Below are 24,634 nucleotides of genomic sequence, written 5' to 3'. Positions count from 1 at the left end.
AGCTAATTTTTATCTTGTCAAAATCTTGTAGTGCCAAAATATTGACTACAAAATTAGGTAGTGATCAATTTGAACTATCGTGGGTAAAATTTGGTAGCAAACCGAATATGCACTTGCTACTGTTGAAATTACTAAAGTTTTGATAGGCCCATAAGTTGGAATCAAACCAACCAAGCCCGAGGCCTGTTTGAGGAAGGCGAGGCGCACGTCTCGGCGTTTTCCTCCGTTCGGCAGCGCAACCAGAAACGTGTCCGGTCTCTCCTTCCCGGCGATGGCCATGGCGACGACGAAGGGTGCTCGCGACGGAAGAAAGGGTTGGTAGGTAGGATTAGCGAACTCCTCAGGCGAAAAGAGAGAAGAAAATAGTACTATCACTCTGCCTCGACGCGTCGAGGACCACCATCTGTTAACCTGCTTGGGGTGGGTGGCTCTTTGCAGGAGACGTTGGAACTTGGAAGTCCACGGCACCGTCGACGGCGAGGCGATCGGGCGGACGGAGGAGGAGGCACGCCGCTGCGCCGGGCTCCGGCTTCAGAGCGTATGACCCGCCGGATCCGTTGTGTTGTCCGTGCCCGCCAGGTGTTCGATACAATGCTCCAGCGTGCTTTGCTTCCCTTCTGGTAAGAGAAAAAGTTGCGACCTAAGACAAATGGGTACGTCATTTATAATGCTGTTTCAAAGGTTAAGGCAACTCAAATCACCAAATAGATGATTGGAAGTAGAGTGAAGAAGAAGAAATGTTATAAAGGGTGATGCTTTTGGATAGCATACCCGTTTTCTTCAGAAATGAAATTCCACTGTCAACGATAAGCTCTTATTTCTACTCAATACTAGAATATACTAGTATTTCGTTTTGGATTGGATTCTAGTAATTGGATTACTCACAAGAAATGATGGGACACCATATATATACTATATGACTTTGAAGACAAAAAATGATAATTTGATATAGTTTGTCCACCAGTTGACATTGGCACACCTGTGGAACTTGGAAGTGGTTTGTGATTTGTCAATCAATATCAGCATCTACATTGCCATCGGCCACAGTTGTAACTTGGAAGCGGTTTCTAGTTTGTCAATGCTTATCAGCATCTCCATCGCCATCGGCTGCAGTTTGTCCTCCATACCATCGTCTGTAGCATGCTGAACTGAAGAGCATTATTCTTTTGCACCCAGCCACCCACAGAGCTGCAGCTGAACAGAAAACCAGCACCCCACCTCGGCTTTACTTCTCTGCTCTGCTCATCGGCTGTGTGCGGTGTTCTTATCTTATTGAAGTCTTCTGGGAATTTATGGTATAAAAACAATATCTTTAGTACTTTGGTAGAGTAACAAGCTGAAACTGCTGTGGCCACATCACATGCTATCACTGTCAGAGTCTAACCATATAATTTCAGGCCATCTGGTGCCGAAGCTGAACTCAGCTTGCAAACACCACTACACCAGTAGGCCACTATTCCCTGAGCTCGACGTTACGCCAGCTTGGTACGGAGTCGGCGATGTGCTGGTTCAACCGCAAAGGGCCCTCCGGCTTCTCCGGCGCCTCCACCGCCGAGGAGGTCACCGCCGGCGTCGACGCTCGGGGCTTGGTCGCCGTCATCACAGGTACGGATATGATTTTTTTTTATTTTTTGAACGACTCGCACAAAATGGTGCGAAGTTCTATTATCACAGGCAGGGATGGAGCTAAAACAAAATGAAGGGGGTTCCACTCGCTTGCTTTACTCTGGTTTGAATCAAATTTAGCTTGATATGGATGCCTAAGTTTAAACTAATGGGATATATATATGATGGGATATATATATATGATGAAAATAGATAAATTATAGGTAATTTTTTTTTAACTGGGTTCCTGGGCACCCCCTTAGCTATACTAGCTCCGCCCCTGATCACAGGTACGAATATGATGATGCTGCTGCTGGCCTGCTGCCATGCCATTTAGCTCACGGTTTCGACGTTGGCCAGAGAAATTCAGAGTGGTGGCTTGATGAGCTGCAGGTGCGTCGAGCGGCATCGGGCTGGAGACGGCGCGCGTCATGGCGCTGCGCGGCGTGCGCGTCGTCATGGCCGTGCGCAACGTCGCCGCCGGGCATAGGGCCAGCGAGGCTATCCGGGCTGAGATCCCCGGCGCCGGTATCCATGTGCTGGAGATGGACCTCAGCTCCATGGATTCGGTGAGGAGATTTGCCACCGAGTTTGAGGCTCTGAACCTACCTCTCAACATACTCATGTAAGAGCAAGAATCTGAACGCTTCTTCTATATGTACTCCCTCCTCCGTTTGTTTTAGCAGATGACGCCCGTTTACATTTGACATGACGTTTGACTATTTATCTATTTAAAATACTATTTATTTTGTTATAACTTGTTTTACCATCGAAATAATTTTTTTAGGGAAGACAACACTAGATTGTGCCTTTTCATTGAATATAGCAGAAGAAAAAACAATCCTTAGAAGCAAGAAAAGTTAAAACTTTGTACACTTTAAAATAACTTTTAAGGATTGACTCATATTTTTTATATTTGTACTAAAATTTTTTCAATAAGATGAACAAAGTCAAATGTCATGTCAAAATTTAACACCATCATCTATTAAAAGCCAGATGGAGTATTATTATTTTGTCAACTTAAATAATAAATTTTAACTGTGGTTATAAACAGTAATAATGCTGGAATCATGACAAGGAACTGCACACGCTCCATGGACGGCCTGGAATTGCAATTTGCAACAAATCACATCGGTACGAGAAATTACACAGCATTTCTTCATGCATCTCAATCTTATTAACGGATTAGCTGCTTGAGTGATTTGGTTAATTCTTGAGACTTTCTGGGTTGTGAGAGGATGCTCATAGTGCACTAACTGTTGACTTGAATGACAGGCCACTTTCTTCTAACAAATCTCTTGCTGGAGAACATGAAGAGGACAAGTAGCGAAACTGGTGTTGAAGGAAGGATCGTAAATGTGTCGTCTTCAGCACATTTTGTGACCTATCCTAAAGGGATATGTTTCGATAAGGTGAAGGAGCCTTCAAGGTAATTAATTCTGAGATTCTAAAAATTAGGACTGGACACCACATTTTCGTATATGATACATACTATATATCATATGGATAATAACAAAAACAACCCAATTTTACATTAGTGGATAGTGCACAAGGAGATGATTTCCTGCTGTCTGTGGGAGAACTGGATGATCTATTCTTTTTCTTTGAATTAATGTTAAATTTTTGACTGTTTAATATAAGAATTTTTGGCTTTTTTTCATCCAAAAATTAGCGTAAGGGCCCCTTATCAAGGGAGCTCCAATTAGTAAAGATAAGTATATTTATTATGCAGTATGCACTCAACTTATTAGATAATATTAAGCACTTAACTTTTCTTACCAGATTTATCAGTCTTATTGCTTATGGCCAGTCTAAGCTTGCCAACATTTTGCACTCAACTGAGTTGTCACGAGTTCTGAAGGTAGTAGCTTATGCCTAAATTTCGTATGTAATCTCTGATTATATATATTATATGTCAAATCAATGGAGAATAACCGGGAAACCGTTAAGTATGAACAGGAAGATGGTGTGAACATTTCGGCTAATGCAGTCCATCCTGGTGTTGTTACAACCAACCTGTTCAGGCACAGGACTATTATAAATGGTAATTCCCAAACCATTCAGAACAAAATTTTGGAGTGTAGTTAGATTTTTGGAACAATTAATAGTGTACTTGAAGAAGCACATGCTCCATAATGCCAATTTAGGATGATCCCCAACCATTTTGATTACTGGTAAACACAACGAACAATGCTGCTTATAAATATAATATTTCTTAACTGTTCTTGTGCATTGGTTCTCTCTTGCAGCTCTAGTGAAGTCCATTGGAAGATTCATACACAAAACTGTAGAACAGGTGGCTTTTTTTAAAAAAAGTATATGTTCGTGCGTTGTAGGTGTGGAACATATTATGTGTTTCTAACCTTATGGTTTTATTGTATAGGGTGCTGCAACGACATGTTATGTGGCACTACATTCTCAAGTCACCGGGATAAGTGGGAAGTACTTCAGCAACTGCAATTTAGATACCCCAAGCTCACAGGCTTCAAATGCAGAGTTGGCAAATAAACTATGGGAATTTAGCTCCAAGATTGTGTCCTCTTGATCTGACTATCAAATTATAGTTTGTGTTATGCATCATGTGCTACAGTCTATTTTCTGCAAGTTTGAACATAAAATTTTCACATAAACAAACAAAGAGATCCGTGCAATTCCTCCAAGACTAGTTAGAACAATCTGAATTGTAATATATCCGCCTCAGTTTAGTTTAGAAGTTCTTCCTATAATCATGGGCTGGCTCTGGCTATGTATTTCTTAAACTAATGTTTGGACTTTGGAGGCCCACCTCACCTCTTTATGTAAGCCTTACGCTTCATGGACCAACACTTCAGTGCTTCTACTTTCCTAAAATTTACATAAACACTGAGTAGATGTAACGTGCTTGTGCTGAGGTATTGGACTAAAGATATTCTTTTGAGGTGCCATTGCTATTATAGTGCTAGGTGTGTCATGTGTGTGGATTCAATCCTAGGATCTCATGTTTGACTCACATTCACATGTCTTCTTGATTAATTGACAGATAATTTTATCATTCTTAACAATTCACAAGGTACATAGAGGTATCATATTATCTAGTGTAAAATTTGATATCTCTAGATACTAGGTATTTTAATGTGTCCTGTAGCAAAATGAGTTAGATGTTTGGGCAGTGTCTTAGATGATGTTCAACCTTTATCTAACTCATTTTTTGAATAAGTTTTTTAGCGCAGTTGACTCTTATAATGAGTTTTTAAGAAGGGCCGGATTGTCAAATTTTCGGTACATATTGGCGTCTCCATCGCCTGCAGTTGCTCATCCATACTGCAAACATCATTATTAATTTCTGAGATAACGTCGACTGCTATTCTTCTTGGTGACCCATACCTGCAGCTTAGCTGTAGCTAAACAGAAGCACCCTTACGAAAAAAAAAAACGAATTCCAAATACCTTGGGCAAATCCAGAGAGAAAAAATCCAGCTTTAAAAAGCATTCTGCAAGCGAATTTTTGGAAGCAAAATGGAATCATTCCTCCCTCCGTGTAAAAAAGATAACCTAATACATATACTACGATAAATCAAAATATAAAATATGTCCGAATTTATTATATTAGAATATGTCACATCCTAAGATGATATTATTTTTTTTAATGGAGGGAGTACTTCTCTGGTACGGTATCGAACTAGAACTTATTTGGAATGGAGGAGAAACACAGAAAAAATGAAGGATTTTGGTTCCTATGAATTACTTTACTGTGGCGTCATTCGGATCACAGCAAAACGTTCCTAGGAAATACATAGGGAAAATTCCTGCGCTAGCCATATCAATGGAAGATCACGGGAAAAAAAAATCCACGCTGACCTCTTTTTTCTCTCCCTCCGTGTGGGAACGAGGCAAATCATGCCATCAAGCAACTAAAGTATATTATTAGGTTGATTAATATTGTTTAATTCACTAGTAGCATGTGATAATTTTGTAATAGTGCACCTATTTTCTTAAAGATTCCTATGTTTTTCCTTTACTCCATCCAAACACCTATTCACATGAAATTCCTATGTTTTCACATATTCTATTTTACATTTGCATTCCTATCGTATTCCAATATTTTTTCAATCCTGCATTCCGAATGAGCCTATGTTGGCCGGTCATTGTACTACATCATATGCTATGAATGTGACTGTCAGAGGCTCAGAGCCATGCATTAACATCTATACTTTCTATATAGTTGGTACCCACTAACAATTATTAGAAGCTAAAGCTCAACATGCAAGCATGCCACATCATCACCCACTAGCAATTATTATCCTAGCCCATTTAAAATCCCATGCAAGCATGCTACATTTCCACTCACTAGCAATTACTATTCTAGCCTATTTTAAATCCCATGCAAGTATGACACATCAACAAGCATATGTAAAATCGTCTTCCCTACATTATTTTCTTAATATTTCAACATTCATCATTTCGACAATATTTAACATATATTTATCCATGAATCCCGCAGAAAAGCGCGGGGTATCACCTAGTTAGTAGTATTTTTAGCCCCAACTTGATTGCAAACGCCTGATTCCAAGAGCTCGCCGGAACCGCGGATGTGGTGGTAGCTGAACAGAAAACCAGCACCCCCCTCGGCTTTACTTCTCTGCTCTGTTCATCGGCTGTGTGCGGTGTTCTTATCTTATTGAAGTCTTCTGGGAATTTTTGGCATAAAAACAATATCTTTAGTACTTTGGTAGAGTAACAAGCTGAAACTGCTGTGGCCACATCACATGGTATCACTGTCAGAGTCTGACCATATAATTTCAGGCCATCTGGTGCCGAAGCTGAACTCAGCTTGCAAACACCAGTACGCCATACGGAGTCGGCGATGTGGCGGTTCAACCGCAAAGGGCCCTCCGGCTTCTCCGGCGCCTCCACCGCCGAGGAGGTCACCGCCGGGATCGATGCCCGGGGATTGGTCGCCGTCATCACAGGTACGATCGATCATATGATGCTGCCGTTTAGCCTCAGTGCGTGTTTCAAACAGCTAATTGATATATCGATTAGTGCCACGCTTTTAAGCTAATACGGTTTAAGTAACTTTTTTCTAGCCTTTTTTTTTTCTGAACTACAGTGTTTGTTAGCTGTATGATTTTTAGTTTAGCCATACAGCATTTCTTAGGGACTCAACTTCAAAAACCGAATATAACTCACCCTCAACTTCTAAAACCGCTCAATTTACATCGCTAATTCCAGAATGAGAATGAGGTGGTTTTCATCTGACTGCATACTTCTTGAGAGAATAAGTCAAATGGTATATTTACATAAAAAATTAATTTGTGAATAAAATGTTTATGTATGTTTTCTTAGTGACCTAAAAACAAATGTTAAAAAATAAATTTTCATGAAAAATATCTTAAAATCAACTTCAAATTTAAAGTTTAAAGTTTGGTTGATAAGTATAAGTGAAAAGACGAGGTTGCACCTCTCTCGAGCCGCCGACTACCGCGCCTCTCTACTCGTCGGAGGTTGGCCACCGCCGCGCCTCTTCTTGACCTCTCTACGCACATGAATTTTCCCCTAAATTCTCCCACCGCCCGCTTCGCAGGAGAGGGCGCATGCCGCGAAGACGCCAGAACAGACAAGAAAACGAACAGGAGAAGGGGGAAAAAAATTGAAATCAGATCACACGAAGATCACAAGAACAGGTAAGAACACGGACAGGTTCATCTCAACCGATATTTCGTCGCAAGTGGGAATCAGAGAGGAAAAATAAAAAAGAAACACACACACGGCCACGCGGCCACGCGGGATCCCTCCCCATCTCGATCTCTGCTATCTACCGGAGCGACGGCGGCCGATCACGTTGCAATTGTACGGTACGGTCCTTAAGACCATGAGGTACCAAAAATTTAGTGTAAAATTTGGTATCTCATGGTACCTTATAGTATCTAGGTACCAAATTTACAATAAAAAATGGTACCTCGTGGTACCTCCTCAAGGACCGTAAAATTGCTCTTAATAGTATAGTCAACTACTAGCTCCAAATCATCTATAGCCAATTCATATAATAGCTGCTTACTATACTATTAATATCTGGTCCCACCTATCATACACATATTATGTCTTAGAGTCCGTGCTGCAGCTAGCTACAGATTTATAGCCTGATGCTCTTCTCTTTCTTTCTTTATATTTTTAAAATATGTTTACAGCTGACTTATAACTTGCTATCATACCTGCTCTTGAGAGAGGGGCCGGCTGAGGACAAGCCGGCAAAGGATATCTCCCAATATGTGGCCACGTGGTCAAAACCACTCTCATCTCATCGCCACATACCTTAAAACCTCGATCTTATACATAAGGTAGCTAGAGATCGTCCCACAATTTCTTATTCTTTATTTCATTATTGAGTGACTCATTGGTTGTTTGTTTTATGGAAAATAATAGCAAAATACTCATAGTCTGTTATGATAAAATGTACATACTCATGTATGTGTGTGTGTATATATATATATTGTTCACTTGATTTAAATAAATATTAGATTATTACATAGTATTAGAATATATCAAGAACTAACTTGTAAGGTGGTGGATTGGTGGTAGATATCAGTTAAATGCCCATATGTTCCAACGGGAATTAATAAAGACTTTAAAACCTCAAACACTAAAATAAAATTATCCCCATTGTAAACCATCTATATCATATTTTTCACCATTTTGTATCTCACTTTAAAATAAATTTTTCTTGTTTGATGGCTTCTGATTAAGGAAGGGATAAAAGCCTACCTATCTCACTATTCGGGGGACCAACATGGTAATGATGGTGGGTAGTGACATATTCACCATTCACCATCACCATTGGTCTTTTAAAGGAGTATAGATATAAATATAGATATAGATATATATAATGCATTTCTGTTACTAAAAGTTTCAAGCATATTTTTCTGTCATAATAATATATCTAATCGTCGAGTTAGAGTGTTTACTTGCTCATCTATATCTATACCTATTATAAAAATTCAATGTGTTTTTGTCTGAAAATTTGATACGTCATCTATGTTAGAATCGGTTTTAATTAAATATGTTTCCGTATCAGAATGTTTGTTTTATCTGTATTTTGGTTTTTCCCCCTTGGCATAAAAGGGGTGAAAAAAACGTCCGTAGAAAAAGAAAAAAAAAAGAGCGAAAGAGGTCCCAAAAGAAAAGTCCGATTCCCTGCGAAAAAAGTCGTTCGTAAAAAAAATAAAAGAAGGCAAAAATAAGATCCGATTTCTATGCAACGATAAAAAACGAAAAATACGTAAAAAAAAGCGAAAAAAAGGCCGTGAAAAAAATTATATCCAAAAGGATAAAAAAGGCGAAAAAAACAAGAAAAATAATAACAAAGGCAAAAAAAATATGCCTTTAAAAAAAGAACAAAACATTTCCGTCATAATCTTTACCTATTATATAAATTAAAGATAATTTCATACTCATCGTATTTTCGGCCGTTGTCCTTTCATTTTAACGAACCGTCCTATTCCGATTTATATATGTTTTTAGCGTTGTGATAATATTCACGTTTTGCTTTTTATCTCCACATCCAATATGTTTCTACACATATGGGCCTAAAATTGTAAAAGGGTCCAAAATATTGCCCATCTGTCAACACGAGGCTGTCTCGGTGAAAAATATTGCCCATCTTCTAAGCATATGTCACATACTATTTATTTCAGATTTGTTTGTGTTTATTTTAATAATTTTGCACACATGCAAATGCAAAACATACTAAATTTTGTATGGGCGGCTTTCATGCATGTCCGTTTATTTTGTAAAAGATTCATCTACGCATGATTCTTTTTAACATTATTTTTTCAACATATGATTTCGTTCGGCTATTTAGGATTAAGTGATTTATTATTAAAACTGAAGTTGTTTTCGCCGATAGTTTTGGTACGTTGTCTGTATTTAAGCTGGTTTTAAAATTCGTTCGCTTTTAAAAATGCAATGGTTTAAACTTGGATATCAATCTCAAAATAAAAATCACATATACTTTTTTAGAAAAAAAATATATCTAACAATAATACGATTAAAATTAGTCTTCACCCGTTGTAATGCACGGCCTTTTTTTTCTAGTAAAAGAAAAAGAAAAAGGACGGTTGCAACGTTGATCAGAGCGAGAGCTAATTAATTAACGAGAAGCGCGCAGGTGCGTCGAGTGGCATCGGGCTGGAGACGGCGCGCGTCCTGGCGCTGCGCGGCGTGCACGTCGTCATGGCCGTGCGCAACGTCGCCGCCGGGCGAAATGCCAGCGAGGCGATCCGGGCGGAGATCCCCGGCGCCATAGTCCATGTGCTGGAGATGGACCTCAGCTCCATGGATTCGGTGAGGAGGTTTGCCTCCGAGTTTGATTCTCTGAACCTGCCGCTCAACATACTCATGTAAGAACAGAAATACTCCCTCCGTACTTATAAAGAAAGTCATTTAAGACAATGATACGGTCTTCAAAACACAACTTTGATTTATTATTTCTATAAAAATATTTATTAAAAAATGATATATGTATATTTTTATAAAAGTATTTTTCAAGACAAATATATTCATATAATTTTTACATTTTCAAACTTAACAACTTGAGAGTTATTCATGATTTATATTCTCAAGGTTTGATTTAAACATTGTCCTAAACGACTTCCTTTACGAGTACGGAGGGGTATACTCCATATTAAAGTATTAATTGTTACTGCCCCTGGGCATAAATTCTTCGGCGTTTAAGACCTAATTGTGTATCAATAACTTCTCAAATGCCTCATTGTAAAAAAAAAAAAAGAATGTGTGTTGTTTTGCCTCAAAGTATTATCATAGATAATGAATTTTGTTGTAAAATTGATGGTTAGAGTTTTAAAAGTTTGACTTGATTTTTTCGCATATGTGAGAATATTTATGGCCGTAGAAAGTATTATGATTGTGTCAACTCTAACGGCAAACATTTTACTCTGTTTCCAAACTTCCTGTGACGACAGTAACAACGCTGGAATCAAGGCATGGGGCTGCACACGGTCCGTTGACGGCCTGGAATTGCATTTTGCAACTAACTACATTGGTATGCGAAATTACAATGCATTAATTCTTCATGCATCTCAATCTTGTTTGCCTACTAAGTTTCCTGTGTGATGTGGTTAATTAGTTCTTGAGATTTAAGGGTTGATTATGAGTTATATGCTCATAGTGCAGTACTTTAATGTCAGGCCATTTTCTACTGACAAATCTCTTGATGGAGAACATGAAGAGCACAAGTAGTGAAAGCGGTGTTGAAGGAAGGATCGTAAATGTGTCGTCTTGGTGGCACTTTGCTATTTATCCTGAAGGGATATGTTTCGATAAAGTGAAGAATCCTTCGAGGTAATTTATAAATATATACTACAAATTAGGTCTTATTTGTTTCAGCTTAAAATTATTAAATATAATCTAGATTATTGAGCAAGATTACTATAAGTTAGATTATAATAAGCTAAGTTGTTAGCTATTTGTTTTTTTATTAATAGTTGTTAGCCACCAAATAATCTTAAAAAAACAACTTTAGAGTGTATTACCATATTACAGTAATCTGACTTATAGATTATAATAATCTATTATAATAAGCTATCTGATTGTTTCAGCCCACTTCTAACGATTCATGTTATAATAATCATAAACTGAATCATACAGGGCCTTAAATACCTCCCTCCATTTCCCAACGAAAAATAATAATAATCTTCCATGCCCTTATTTGTTCTTAACAGTATAAGTGGCGTCCCAACTCTAACAAAAATAACCCCTTCTACATTAGTCACCACCCAAGTGTTTCACGTACTACTGCTGTTGCTATTATAAATACTTCTTTTGAAAAAAAATATTGGCAATTTTTCAAATTATAATCACTTAAACTAAAGGAAGACATACTCCGCACGTTAGTTACAACTTGCAAACTATTCATTTTATATTTTGGAATTAAAATAGTATAATATAAAATCGAGGGTCCATTATATTTATAACTACATATTTAATTTGAATTTTAAATTATTAATTTTATAAAACTAAAACTAAAGAGATAATGGTATTTCTCTATGCATGTTTTATTTCACATGAACTCTGAAAATAATTTATGATTTTGGAGATCTTAATTTTAATATGGATGCTCTCTCATAGTGCTCAAATAATATAAAATAATATAGATATAGAGATGAAAAATATTTTGAATTGTTTCATATATCCCGCAGCAAAGCGTAGAGCTTCATCTAGGATACTCCATTCGTTTTACACTATAAATCGTTTTAACTTTGGTTAAAATCAAAATGCTCTAAGTTTGACCAAGTTTGTAGAAAAAAATATTAACATTTTAACCCTAATACAAATATATTATGAAAATATGTTCCATTATAGATTTAATGAAACTTATTTTCAATGACTCTTTTTTCCCAACGTGTAAGCATGTGTTTGGTTTGGGGACAAAGTGGGATGTGTTAGACCTATCCTAGTTTTGTGGGATGGGATGATTTCAGTAGTCTGTTTGGTTTATGGTATGTGATGGTTATAGTTTTTATTTGGTAGAAGGGATTGAGGTGGGATTGGATGAACGAATTTGTACTGACCGTTAATGCCGTTTGGGGGTGGAGGAGCTCGGCGGCGCGAGCAGAGGAGAGGTGGTGGCGGGTGCGGACGAGCAACGGCAGTCGAGGAGGCGAGGCAGCTCCCGGATCTGAGAGGAGCGGCGGCGGTCGCAGAGGTGGCGGCGGTCGCAGACGAGCGGTAGCGGTCGCGGAGGTGGCGAAGGACGTGAACGAGGCGGCAGCGCTCACGGACGAGCGACGGTGCTCGCGAAGGTGGCGAAAAGCGTGAACTAGGCGGTGGCGCTCGAGGACGAGGTGGCGGTTGTGGACGAGCGGCCATGGTCGCGGACGAGGCGGGGGAGGGTGCGGACGAGGCGGCGGCGCTCGCGGAGATGGCGGATGGCACAGTGACGCCGTTCGCTCGTCCCAGGTGGGACGAGTTCGTCCGCGAGATTTTTACGGATCGGTTGGTCCCGGATCTGAGAGGAATATTTCTCTCCAGAGACTAACCCATCCCACTCACTTCTAAACCAAACACTCCTAAAAGTAGGTTCACTCCATCTCATCCAATCCATCATTGCAACCAAACACTACCTATCTTAATGGTTCACTTATGGTCAACTGCAATATTTTGACCATCCAAATTTTCTTTGTTTGATTTGGCGTCCGGCGTATGTGTAGTTGTGCCTACATAGAAAAGGAGATGCTTTCTTGCAATCGTTTAGAGAATTGGATGACCAAAATACTTTTGTTTTAGCCTTTGAGATCTAATATATGGGCCATTTCGGCTATCAGGAGTTAAAAAAAATCATGGTCTTTCACTTGTTAATGATGAAATTTGTAACTGTATTTTTATTTTGAGTGTAATGCAGGAATTTTAACTTTTTACCATTGTAGTATTAACGTGAGGACTTTAAGGGGCCTCCAATTAGTAAAGATAAATATATTTATTGTGCACTTGATTTATCTTACCAGATTCAGCGGTATTTTTGCTTACCCTCAGTCCAAGCTTGCCAGTATTTTGCACTCCACTGAGTTGGCACGAATTCTAAAGGTACTAGTGTTGTTATTTGCTTGGCGTGCTTATGCCTAAATTTCATATGTAATCTCTATTCGTATATGATTATATGTCAAATCAATGAATGCTAAGTTTGAAATGGTTAACTACAAATAGGGAGAGGGAGACGGTGTTAACATTTCGGCAAATGCAATAAATCCCGGTGTTGTTGAAACCAAAATGTTGACGCACAACAATATTGCTAACGGTACTTCGCATAACTTATAATATACCTATGTTTATACCATTATATTATTTTTAAACTGTTCTTATGCATCGGTTCTCTTGCAGCTCTAGTGTTCCCCATTGGAAGAATCGTACATAAAACTATAGAGCAGGTGACTCTTTAAGAAGAAAATATTATGTCGTTATTTATGTTCTTGCGTTATGTGTGTGTGTGGGGAACATATTATGTGCTTAACCTCATGGAATTATTGTTTAGGGTGCTGCAACGACATGTTATGTCGCACTACATCCTCAAGTCAAGGGGATAAGCGGAAAGTACTTCAGCAATTGCAATTTAGATAGCCCAAGCTCACATGCTTCAAATGCAGAGTTGGCAAAGAAACTATGGGAATTTAGCTCTAAGGTTGTGTCCTAATGTGGTTATTAAAGTATAGTTTGAGTTACACATATGAATACATATGCTATTTTATTTCATGTAAATTTAACACATAATTTTCACATACATTCTAAAAGCAAAACGAGTGTGGTTCCTCCAAAATACATCCAAATTAAATGTTTTAACTATAATATATACATCTGCCTCTAATTAGTCTAGAAGTTGGGTAAATAGACTTCAAGCAAAGTTCAGGTTCAAAAGTAGATTTTATAATCCATTTTTGAAGTCAACCTTTGCTCGAAGTCTATTTTTCACCCTGAATTTATGAAGGCGGTTTTTTGCGCATAGTACTCTTATGGTATATATTTTGTTAATGATGATCACCTAAGACCCCACTCAGTGTAGATGGACCAATAGGTTATTGCTACGGAATATTTTCCCCATGTTTAAGAAAATAAAATTTATCCAAAAACTTTATACATTAGCATTGCTTAGACCACTTGTTCTGAGTTATTTGTCTGTAAATAAGTAGATCATCCATTTAATAGCTTTCATCATATTTTATCTAATTAATCACTATCATATCAATCTAAACTACCATGAAAAATAGTTTATAGTGTGGTTTGTCCTTTCTAAAATTGGAGATGAAAAATAACCGGTATTGTACTTTGACCAAAGATTAAGGGCGACATATGGATTTTACACTTACGAGTTATTCCTAGAGATGTAATGTGCTTCATTGTTTAGTAATGTGGAGGCCCACCTCTTCTAAGCCTGATCACTTCATTGGCCGACATTTGAGTGATTCTTCATTAAGTTATGGCCTCCATCGTTTCCTATACAAAATCAGCCACTACCAAAAATTTAAATTTTGAAAGTTAATTTTCAAGTTGATATTAATGTTTTTTTTCATCGAAGTTTATCTTTTAGCATTAACATTTAAATCGCTAAGAACACATATATTATAAAAGTTTTACATACAATCTTTTTTTTTAATATGTCTGTCCGTGTTACATATAAGGCATATTAGCAAATACAAGACCACCCGGGAGGATAGGCCAAGACAATACAACATACGCCAACACAAATCTAAACAACTCCAATACAAGACAACTCCAATCTCACCGAGTTCATATTCGAGGAAATCGATTGTCGCTCGCCGTCAACCACATGTGAGGGCTTTATGACGCAAGGCTGACAGAGACTAGATTAGATCATCCTCAATATTGTACTCGTATGATATTGATATATAATGGCAATATTAGCTTTGGCCCGTAAGAAGGGGGCCTGAACCTGTATAAAAAAATTCTCTTCTCTCGTCTCTTTTACCATATTCTCGCGTATGCCTTGGTATCAACGATCCACATACTATCAAATACCGTAAGTAGGAATAGCCCATCAACAATATTGTACTACGTATTTTTAGCATTTGGCTAAAAGATGGGGGCCTACACAAATTTGGGGTGAGTGCCCTTTTTACCTGACCCACTTGTGTACATCACCATTAATTCTTTCACGTCAAACTAGTTTGCTCGTGTCACTGCACTGATCATTCAGATAATTGTTTTACATATCTAGCTTGGGGTTAACTCGGCCTTTACATGAGAACTTTCCACTAGTAGAAGTAACATTTATTTATTACAGGAAAGATCATGTATACCAGACATGAAACTAACTTCTGGAGGCTGGATGTTTCAAGAGATGCATGCAGTGCCATGTAAAGTTAGCTAGCTACCCTCAAGTTAAATAGCTTTATTGTGGTGTAGTTAGCATACATGTCTAGTGATAAAAAGTGAGCATCAACAGCCAAAGCCCAAAAGCATTGCCTAGCTAGATGGAAAATTTGTTGTCACAATGCCATTGTGCAACCAATGGCAAAATGTCTTGTCAGGCAATTAAAAAACGGATTGATGGATGGCCATTGGACTGGCCAATACTATATCATCCTCAGCACATAGTGCAAGAGAGTGATAATTGAAAATGAAAGGGAGAACCCTACACATTTGTTTTATTCAGAATATGATATAAATCTCGCTTTTCTCAACACCTTTTTCCTTAAAGTACGACATGAGATATATAGGGCATGTAATCAAAGATATTTCCTTTCCTTGCCTTTTGTTTTAAAGGAAGATTTTTTTTTTCTTTGTTGAGATCATTGGTAAATTAATTCAATGCACTTATTTTTGTGTAAGGAAAATCGAGCAATTTATTAATTTGTTTTGTGGCCGAGTTGCCACAAGTTCAGATGTATATCTTTCTTTTGAGAAGGTTGACAAATTGAGTTAAAAGTTAGATACTACTTGACTGAAAAATAAGGACAAATGGATTAAAGCAAGCACGATCTTTTTTTAAGAACACAAGAAAGATCTTATCACCGGCATATATGCTTGTAGTCCTCATTGCACATTCTATAATAAGATACCTGTGTATATGCATGCTTTTTGTAAAGGCTTAAATTGCCCCCTGTTAGTTTGTTGCACTTATAATTAATTTGAAACTGTATAAGCTCTTCATTTCTTAACAACTGATCACTGTTGACTTTCGTTGTTTCAACTTTGACCAGTAGTTACTCTAAAATGATTACATTATTTCAAGTAGCAGATTCCCTACAATTTTCCTATGATACATCCGAATGCAAGTTTTTTTTTTTAGAATTCGTGAGGTTTAGCTTCCCATAGGATTGGAGTCTATAGCTATTTCTATTCCTCCTTTTTTTTCTATTTCTATGGATGAAATTTTCTTCAAAATGAATAGCCCTTAGTATTTAGTATTTGCAATTTTTGGGAAAAAAGATGAACGGTTAAAGTTTAAAATGAATAGTGTCCAGCGTCAGTTATTTGAAAAATTAATGGAGGGAATATTTAAGTTTCAGACTGGTCGAGCTTACCAGCTGGAACCGATGCAATTCCAATTAATCCTCTAATTGATTAAGATTCCTACCTAAATCCTCCATTTCAACAGCAGAGACTTATCAATTTATCACTTTCTTTATGTCACCTCACACATACCCTGCCATGGTTAAGCAAAACTACAACCGTACAAGGTCAAAATATCTAGTCTATATATCATTACTACCTGACTACATGAAGATCATTATATACATTAACAGCGATGTGTATACTATGGTTTGACAAGTACATTGCTAACAGGACGAATGTTGGACCAACACACTAGCTAGATGATGATCTTGACAAGTTTTTTTTTCTAAATTAAAGTTGTTTTTCAGTTATAAGAAAAATGCCAACTTTTTTATCGTTTCAACGCGGTTACATTGATCAAAGTAGCTAGCAGACAAGTATTGTCAATTTGTCATGGTTAGTGTACCGTACGGCTGTCAAAATTCCACCATCTTGATCTATCTATCCGACTAGGACACCACCAGGCACCAGCCATGGCTGCACCAGCAGGATAAGTTTTTCTGAACTGTACTGAGTGGCCAAGCGACTTGTTGGACACACATATTTGTAATGTTTTTATTTCTTGCACTTAGCATAAGAGTAATTACACAGTAAAGCTAAGCCACACAGCCACGCAATGTGCCAAGAACCTAACATATTTTGCCCAAACATATAAATATTCTTCACTGCATATACATCTTAGTTTGTTACTCGAATGAGTGTTCTTCTCCCTTTCCTTCATTTTTCCAAGGAATAGATTCTAAACTCTCGAGAGAAGATGTGCCCTCGTTTTCTTATACCATCCAAATAGTTATATTTCCTTTTTTTTTTTGAAAAAAATAACACAACAGATTCTATCTAGATTCGTAGTTCTATGTGGTGTCTAATTCAGTATTATTGTTATATTTTAAAACAGAGAAATATGTAATATATCACTCCACAAACATACAAATTTAAATTTGACCGCTACAATTAAGTTGTAAAAAAAGAACAAACTAAATTATTGCTAGTATGCGTATATTCACAGTTATATTTATTTTGTTTTTTTTACTTGTAGAAATCAAATTTAAGCTTCCATGGATGTTTGTGGAGTGATGTATCATGTATTAATCTATTTTTTAATTTTTTTTTCATAACTATTTAGATGACATATAAGAAACAAGAGGACATCCTCTTAAGAGATTAAAATAGTATGCCCCTTTTTTCACCACCTTTTGTTTTAATTTCAATATATAAGGTGAGTACTTTTGTACTATAAAGAGCAGTAAGTACATTTACTTTTCAATTCCATATAACATTTCCTTTTCAATTTCATATGCTAATTGTCTAGCTAGTGTGTATATATAACTACATGGAGACATATATAGGGAGTGGAATCAAGAGGGGACCAATGCACAACACTCTAGCTAGATATTATAAGTCGCCATCTTTGATATATCTTTCTTATTCGTACAAGTGGCCAGCATAGGAGGTAGAGAGCTGTTACGTTGGTGTGACCCTGATTTAATCTGATCAATCTATCTCCACTGAGTGCACGCATGCATCATTAATCTCACTAAGATTAATTAGGAGACGTAATATGCGAATGAATTAACAAACGTACGGTCGGCAGAGGCCGAAGATGTAACCATTGAAAGAAAATAATGTTAGAGAACAACATGCCTAGCTAACTTAAATGTGCAATCTAGCTACGTACGCACTAGGCAAGATCGGTTAAACAAAGAGGGAGCAAATTGACAAGTGCACAAAGCCAAATTAACTTTATTAAAAGTTCAAAACTGATTGCAAGTTTGGAGCAATGAGGTAATCCGGCATGCGTACTTGAGTCACTAGCTCATTCGCTAGTGCTAGCTTTGTTGCTATCAACTTCATTCAAACAGAGACCAGCTGGCAACAGGGATACAGTACATATATACATGCATTAGTACATATATACATGCATTCTGCTGTTCATTTGCCTTATTACCATGCACCAATATAATGCATCCTCCTCTCTAGCTTATCATAAGTACTAATTAACTAATTATCCCAGAGCATGGCACCAATATAATTGATCCACTTGAGACCAAGCATAGTGTACACTTGAACACATGCATGCATTGGCATGCACATAGTACGGCTTGATCACAAACTTAATCATCATACTAGCTTCCTTGGATTAATATGATCATATCACATCCCTTGTAATCATACTAGCTTCGATTAATATGATCATATCACATCCCTTGTAATTTGCATGAATTCTTGCATGCTCGATCATTCTGCCTTCTTCTGATCGTTGTAGATAGTAGCTAGCCGGATTATATTAATTAATTAATTTAATGACGACTAGATGTTGATCTTGCCGATGAGAGGGATGCCGATGGCGGTGACGACGAGGGTGGATGGGAGTCCGAAGATGACGTGGTTCCAGAAGGTGAGGTCGTAGGCGTTGCGCGTCGCCCGCCTCGCCTGCTCGCACACGATCAGGTTCGCCGCCGACCCCAGCAGCGACAGGTTCCCCGCCACCGTGCTCACCCACGCCAGCAGCAGCCACGACCGCGTCACCGCCGCCGGTGATATCGTCGCCGCCGCCGCCGCCACCTCATCCCCCATCAACAACACTACACCCACATATATAAATTAATTTACAATTACCACTCAAATAACATGTAAAAAATGAGTTGTTCTTTTTTAATTATGAGAGACAAAAAAATTCTTTTTTTTCTTTTAATAATCATTCATCTTATTAAAAAATATAATTACACTTATTTTATTTTGACTTGATTTATTGTCTGATTTAATCTTTTTATATTTACAAAAGAAATTGAATAAGATCCATTCATCGATAAAAAAAAGTCAGATATCATGTATTAAAAGAAACTGTATAGTACAAATGTTAGTGCTGGGTGAGTCGGGACACATTGGGTACTAGCAATAGCATGGTGCGAGAAAGGTTGTGAGTAAGTACGTACCGGTGGGGACGTTGGAGGCGAGGTTGGAGAGGAGGAGGATGATGACGGAGAGGACGGTGACGCCGGTGACGTGGTTGATCTTTGAGTATGGCGCCATCACGTTCCAGATGGCCCCGGGTAGCCCCGTCTTGTTGAACCCGCTCACCGTCACGAACATCCCCGAGAAGAACACCAGCAGCGAGTACGACACCTGCATCATCCATTCACATCCACGCACACGTGGCACCCAGTTCACATATTGCTTCTTGTCCGCATGGCCGCCACGTGTACTTGCTCGTGTGGCCTAGAGTTATAGTGATTTGGACGGATATGGGTTACCTTGTCGAGGCATGGCTCGGCGTCGCGGAAGTCGACGACGACGAGGGCGATGGCGGTGGTGATGGCGGTCCACGACATGTTGAGGCCGAGCATGTAGGCGACGAGCATGCCGACGGTGACCACGTACGCGAAGCTCTTGAGGAACAGCTTCCGCCGGTGCTCCGAGCACTGCATGAACCACCGGTGCTTCGTCGAGATGTTCTCCGACATCATCGACTCGGCGTCGCCGCCGTCGTCGTCCTCCGGCGATGCGGGGGTGGCGGCGTCGCCGTCGTCTTTCTTGTTGTTGTTGAGCGCCGTGCGGCGGCCCTCCTCGATGGCCTCCATCTGCTTGCCGGCGGCGACCTCGTCGGGGCTGCAGGCGCCGCCGTCGAGCTCCTTCCAGTACATGCAGAGCAGCATGAGCATGTTGATCCCCATGCCGGCGAGCATGGCGGGGAGGATGCCGAGGAGGAAGGAAATAAAGGAGATCTTGCTGTTGAAGGCGATGACCAGGTTCTGCGGGTTGCCGATGGGCGTCGCGCTGGAGCCGATGTTGGCGCTGGTGGCGAGCGCGAGCAGGAACGGCTTCGCCGGGAGGTTGCGCTCGGCGGCGAGCTCGAGCACGAACTCGGTGAGGACGACGCAGCAGGTGTCGTTGGTGAAGAGCGCGCTGGCGAGCGCGGTGACGACGCAGACGCGGCACATGAGGTCGCGCCCGCCCTGGCTCCGCCACGCCAGCAGCCGGCCCAGGTGCCTGAACATGCCGGCGTTCTTGAGGTAGCCGCCGACGACCATGGTGGCGAAGAGGAGGCCCAGGATGGGGAGGTCGATGGAGGCGTAGGCGTCGTCGGCGCTGATCACGTGGAACACGATCATCAGCACCGCGCCCAGCAGCGCCCCCGCCGTCCGCCCGATCGGCAGGAACGGCACCGACGGGAACACCGCCAGCATCCAGAACACACCGAACGCCACCGACCCCATCACCACCTTCGGCAGCGACGCCAGCGCCATGGCTGCCTCTCTCTCTCACTACAAGGCAGCTAGCGTCTTGGAGTGGGAGGTGGTGGTGGCGATGAGAGTGAGGAAGAGAGGCGACTCCCCGTGGGCTTAAGTACTCCCAGCCAGGACGAACAGCTGGCATCAGTTGCAGCTGATGTCAGTGTCCAGCTAGGTAGGCAGATGATTACGATCCAGAGGCAAGGGCATGTACATCCAAGCACTTAATTGACATGCCATTCTTTTGCTAATTTTTTCCTTTTTATCTTCCAGATGGTAATCTTGTAACTTTTTCTACTATATCTATATAAACTTCTACTCCCTCTATTTAAAAAAAAGGCAAACCCTAAGTTTCCGTATCTAACTTTGACTGTCTGTCTTATATAAATTTTTTTTATAATTCGTACTTTTATTGTTGTTAGATGATAAAACATGATTAATATTTTATACGTGACTTGTCTTTTTAATTTTTTTTATAATTTTTTTAAATAAGACAGACGGTTAAATGTTAGGCACGGAAACTAGGGTTTATCTTTTTTAGGACGGAGGGAGTAGATTATAATCTTATAACTTTTTTCTGCTATATCTATATTAACTTCGCCTGTACGGTGCGAGTAGTTAATTTTTTTTCCTAATTGTTATAATGATGACATTAATTAGTGATAATGTTAATTATTATCTAATACTGTATTAAGTAAACTACAAAACAACATAATAGTATGCTGTTTGACTACTACTGCTACTCCATACTCCTTTTAAAGGAAATCGTCTTGGGAATAAGGGAGTACATTCATGTGCAGCAGCAATTCCGTAACATTTATGTGATACTACTAGCTACTATTCCGTACTACACATCTACACAGATGCATGTGTAACACATCATCTATGTAGGGTGGACACGTGTACGTGCAGGATTCATCCTTAGCCACGACTGGAGCTAAGCATCGATATGGGTCCATGGGTCAACGTGTCAGTGTCATCAAATGTTCCTGTCCGGTTCGTGTCTGCGAAGAGAATGTACTGTATGAAAAATGGCGGAGCACATGCACGCAGTGATCTCTCTCTTACCCGTTGCGAGTGCTAATTTCAGGTTAAGCCTTATCTAAATAATAAACAATACTGCCGTATAAATTAATTAGTTAAAAGTATTAACCAACTTGCTAAGCAAATTGTCCTTTATTTTACTTTATATAGGAGAGCATATCAACGTCGTCAGACAAGTTTTAGAGGGATTTATTTACCCGACTATATGTATTTAAATAAGGAGAAGAAGATAAATTTATGGCTTAAGAAAATACCTCAAGCTATTTGCTCCGTTGATTTTAATTATAAGTCGATTTGACTCTTGTCAAAGTCAAACTATAAGTTTGACTAATTTTGTAGACAAATATAATAATATTTACAACATTAAATCTATAATTAAATATATTTTCATAATATATTTGTCTTAAGATAAAATATAACTATTTTTTTTATAAATTTGGTCAAATTTGAAACAGCTTAACTTTGACTAAAGTCAAAACGACTTCTAATCTGAAACGGATATGGTAGTAACCAATGTTTACATAAAAAAAATATACCTCCTAATACTTTCTTAAATATGATAAAATTAAAGTAGAATGCATGGAGAAAAAAGCCGTTGCTAGCTTAAGCGTGCACCGCCATGAGGCCATTAGGATGAACAAGTGATGATCATCTGATCAAAAGGTGGCAAATGCTTATTACATTTTAATTACTAGGGATATGTCATAAAGCATGATTAATTAGCTAGCTAGCTTCCTGTTCGATTAAACATGAAAGCCATACACCTATATGCTTTCGTAGCGGCGACCTGGTTGGATCGATGGATCTAGCCTTCACGACTAGAAAAAACATTTTCGCCGATGTTGGGTATTAATTTTCGCAGGTGGACATGATCCTTAGAGTCAAATAGCCGTCTACAAAAATATAAATCGGGGTGAAGTTCGCTGTCTATTTTCGTAGACGGACCACTTAAGCTATGCCTGCAAAAATGATTTTCGCAGGCGGACCACATGAGATGTGCCTGTGAAAATTAGCGTGGTATATATACAGTGACACATCGGCTGATATTTTTCTAAGTGTCATTTCTCCCCTCACTCACCTCTCCTCTCCCCTCCCCTTCACCTCCCTGGCTGCTGGCGGAAGGGGCGGACGCGCGCGGGGCGGCCAGCGGCTGGCGGCGGCTCCCCTCCCCCCTCCCTCTCAGATCTAGCCGGAGGAGGGATGGGGGAGGCCGGCGGGGGCAACGGCGGCGACTACGGCACAGGGTGGCGGCGACGACGACGGCACGGGGCGGTGGCGGCTCCCCTCTCCCCCTCCCTCCCAGATCTAGCCAGAGGAGGGAGGGGGGAGGCCAGCGGGGGCAGTGGCGGCGACTACGGCGCGGGGCAGCGGTGACTATGGCGCGGGGCGGCGGTGACGACGACGACGTGTGGGGCCACGGCGGCGGCTCCCCTCCCCCCTTCCTCCAGATCTGGCCGGAGGAGGGAGGGGGGAGGCCGGCGGGGGCAGCGGCGGCAACTACGGTGCGGGGCGGCGGCGGCAACGATGGCGCGGGGCCGCGGCGGCGGCTCCCCTCCCCCATCCCTCCCAGATTTGGCTGGAGGAGGGAGGGGAGAGGCTGGCGAGGGCGCGGCGGCGACTACGGCGCGAGGCAGCGGCGGTGACGACGACGACGGCGCGGGGCAGCGGCGACGGCGACGCCCAGTGCGGCTCCCCTCACCTCCCCTCCCAGATTCGGTCGGGGGAGGGCGGCGGCGGCGGCGAGGCGCGGCCGCGTTTTTTTTTCGTTCAATGGATTTTCGCAGGCGGGCCATTACCTCGACTGCGAAAATCGTTGGACTGCAGACGGTCCAACCCCCGCCTGAAAAAATCACTTTTGATCGCCTGAAAAAAAATACTTTTTCTACTAGTGCTTATGGCCAGATCCGGTGACCTCGCGTAGTAAGCAAGACGGTAACGGCGCGCGCAAAACAACGTCAGGCTTGTTGCCGGTGCCGAAGATCATGAGGCGCGACGTTGGATCTAAGGTCTAAGAGCCTCTTATTTTCTTTTGTTATTCCTCGGTTAAGTCTAAGTGTTTGCTACAACCTTTAGCTGTTTTATATCCACATATAGATCTAGACGCTGGATTTCTATCCATTTCTTTTTATAAAATACACCTGTGCGCTGCTGGGACAGCTTCAGACCATAGCTACCATTCCATGATCAACACGTATATATAAGAGCAGGATAAATTAGGTCACAGCCCTGTAAATTAATTAATTAATCTGCTCATTTTGCAGCCCTGTAAATTAATTAATTAATTTGCTCATTTTGCAGGATGCTTTGCTTTGTGATAAGTATATTATTATGTAAAAAATAAGTTGTCCAAGAGATCTTGTGGTTACACGTTCCTTTCTCGCGGCCTTTTGACTTAATGAAATTAAATTTCTAAGATCTTCTGGTCGATCACCGTTTCGTTCGTGTATGCATAGCTTAAGCAAAATTTCCACTTCAGTTTTACAGTATGTTAGTTCTTGATGGCAACTTGCATTGTCATTGTTAATTTACACTGCTGAAGACCAGCAGGTAAGTGTGTTGGTTCAAATAAAGTCTGGTGGAAAATGAACTTAAAACTGTATATTATTCATATCTATTACTCCCTCCATTTTAAAATGTACGACGCCGTTTGATTTTTTTATAACGTTTGATCAAAGGTCTGATTAAGAAAAAAATTA

General features: G+C 40.1%; 2 protein-coding genes across 5 annotated transcripts; one reads left to right on the top strand and one right to left on the bottom strand.

Annotated features, from left to right (window-relative positions):
• The first annotated feature begins 191 nt into the window (after positions 1-191).
• Positions 192-4,389, top strand: LOC127752439 (short-chain dehydrogenase TIC 32, chloroplastic-like). Of its 4 annotated transcripts, XM_052277793.1 has the most exons (11): positions 192-322; positions 439-620; positions 1,177-1,295; positions 1,398-1,605; positions 1,999-2,230; positions 2,660-2,739; positions 2,881-3,034; positions 3,388-3,466; positions 3,565-3,649; positions 3,855-3,901; positions 3,989-4,389. In XM_052277793.1, exons 4-11 carry the CDS (start codon positions 1,500-1,502, stop codon positions 4,148-4,150), a joined length of 945 nt encoding a protein of 314 aa, XP_052133753.1. In that variant the 5' UTR covers positions 192-322; positions 439-620; positions 1,177-1,295; positions 1,398-1,499; the 3' UTR covers positions 4,151-4,389. The 4 variants fall into 4 exon arrangements, with proteins under 4 accessions (XP_052133753.1, XP_052133754.1, XP_052133752.1 ...); XM_052277794.1 differs by lacking the exon at positions 1,177-1,295; XM_052277792.1 differs by having other exon boundaries at positions 439-1,295.
• Positions 4,390-18,385: 13,996 nt separating this feature from the next.
• Positions 18,386-20,970, bottom strand: LOC127785691 (silicon efflux transporter LSI3). Its single transcript, XM_052313092.1, has 3 exons — positions 19,917-20,970; positions 19,599-19,788; positions 18,386-19,247 (listed from the first exon to the last, which is right to left on the bottom strand). Exons 1-3 carry the CDS (start codon positions 20,907-20,909, stop codon positions 18,973-18,975), a joined length of 1,458 nt encoding a protein of 485 aa, XP_052169052.1. The 5' UTR covers positions 20,910-20,970; the 3' UTR covers positions 18,386-18,972.
• Positions 20,971-24,634: the final 3,664 nt, after the last annotated feature.

Source organism: Oryza glaberrima, chromosome 10 (genome assembly GCF_000147395.1).
Source record: "Oryza glaberrima chromosome 10, OglaRS2, whole genome shotgun sequence".
Lineage (NCBI taxonomy): Eukaryota > Viridiplantae > Streptophyta > Magnoliopsida > Poales > Poaceae > Oryza > Oryza glaberrima.
This window is presented reverse-complemented; position numbering and strand designations above follow the sequence as displayed.

Excerpts from the sequence above, each read along its gene's own strand:
- LOC127752439 (XM_052277794.1), top strand. The coding sequence starts at position 1,500 with ATGTGCTGGTTCAACCGCAAAGGGCCCTCCGGCTTCTCCGGCGCCTCC. Across the intron at positions 1,606-1,998 it reads CTTGGTCGCCGTCATCACAG|GTGCGTCGAGCGGCATCGGG; the intron begins GTACGGATATGA and ends GATGAGCTGCAG. Across the intron at positions 3,902-3,988 it reads TACACAAAACTGTAGAACAG|GGTGCTGCAACGACATGTTA; the intron begins GTGGCTTTTTTT and ends TTTATTGTATAG.
- LOC127785691 (XM_052313092.1), bottom strand. The coding sequence starts at position 20,909 with ATGGCGCTGGCGTCGCTGCCGAAGGTGGTGATGGGGTCGGTGGCGTTC. Across the intron at positions 19,789-19,916 it reads CCGAGCCATGCCTCGACAAG|GTGTCGTACTCGCTGCTGGT; the intron begins GTAACCCATATC and ends TGGATGATGCAG. Across the intron at positions 19,248-19,598 it reads CGCCTCCAACGTCCCCACCG|TGTTGTTGATGGGGGATGAG; the intron begins GTACGTACTTAC and ends ATGTGGGTGTAG.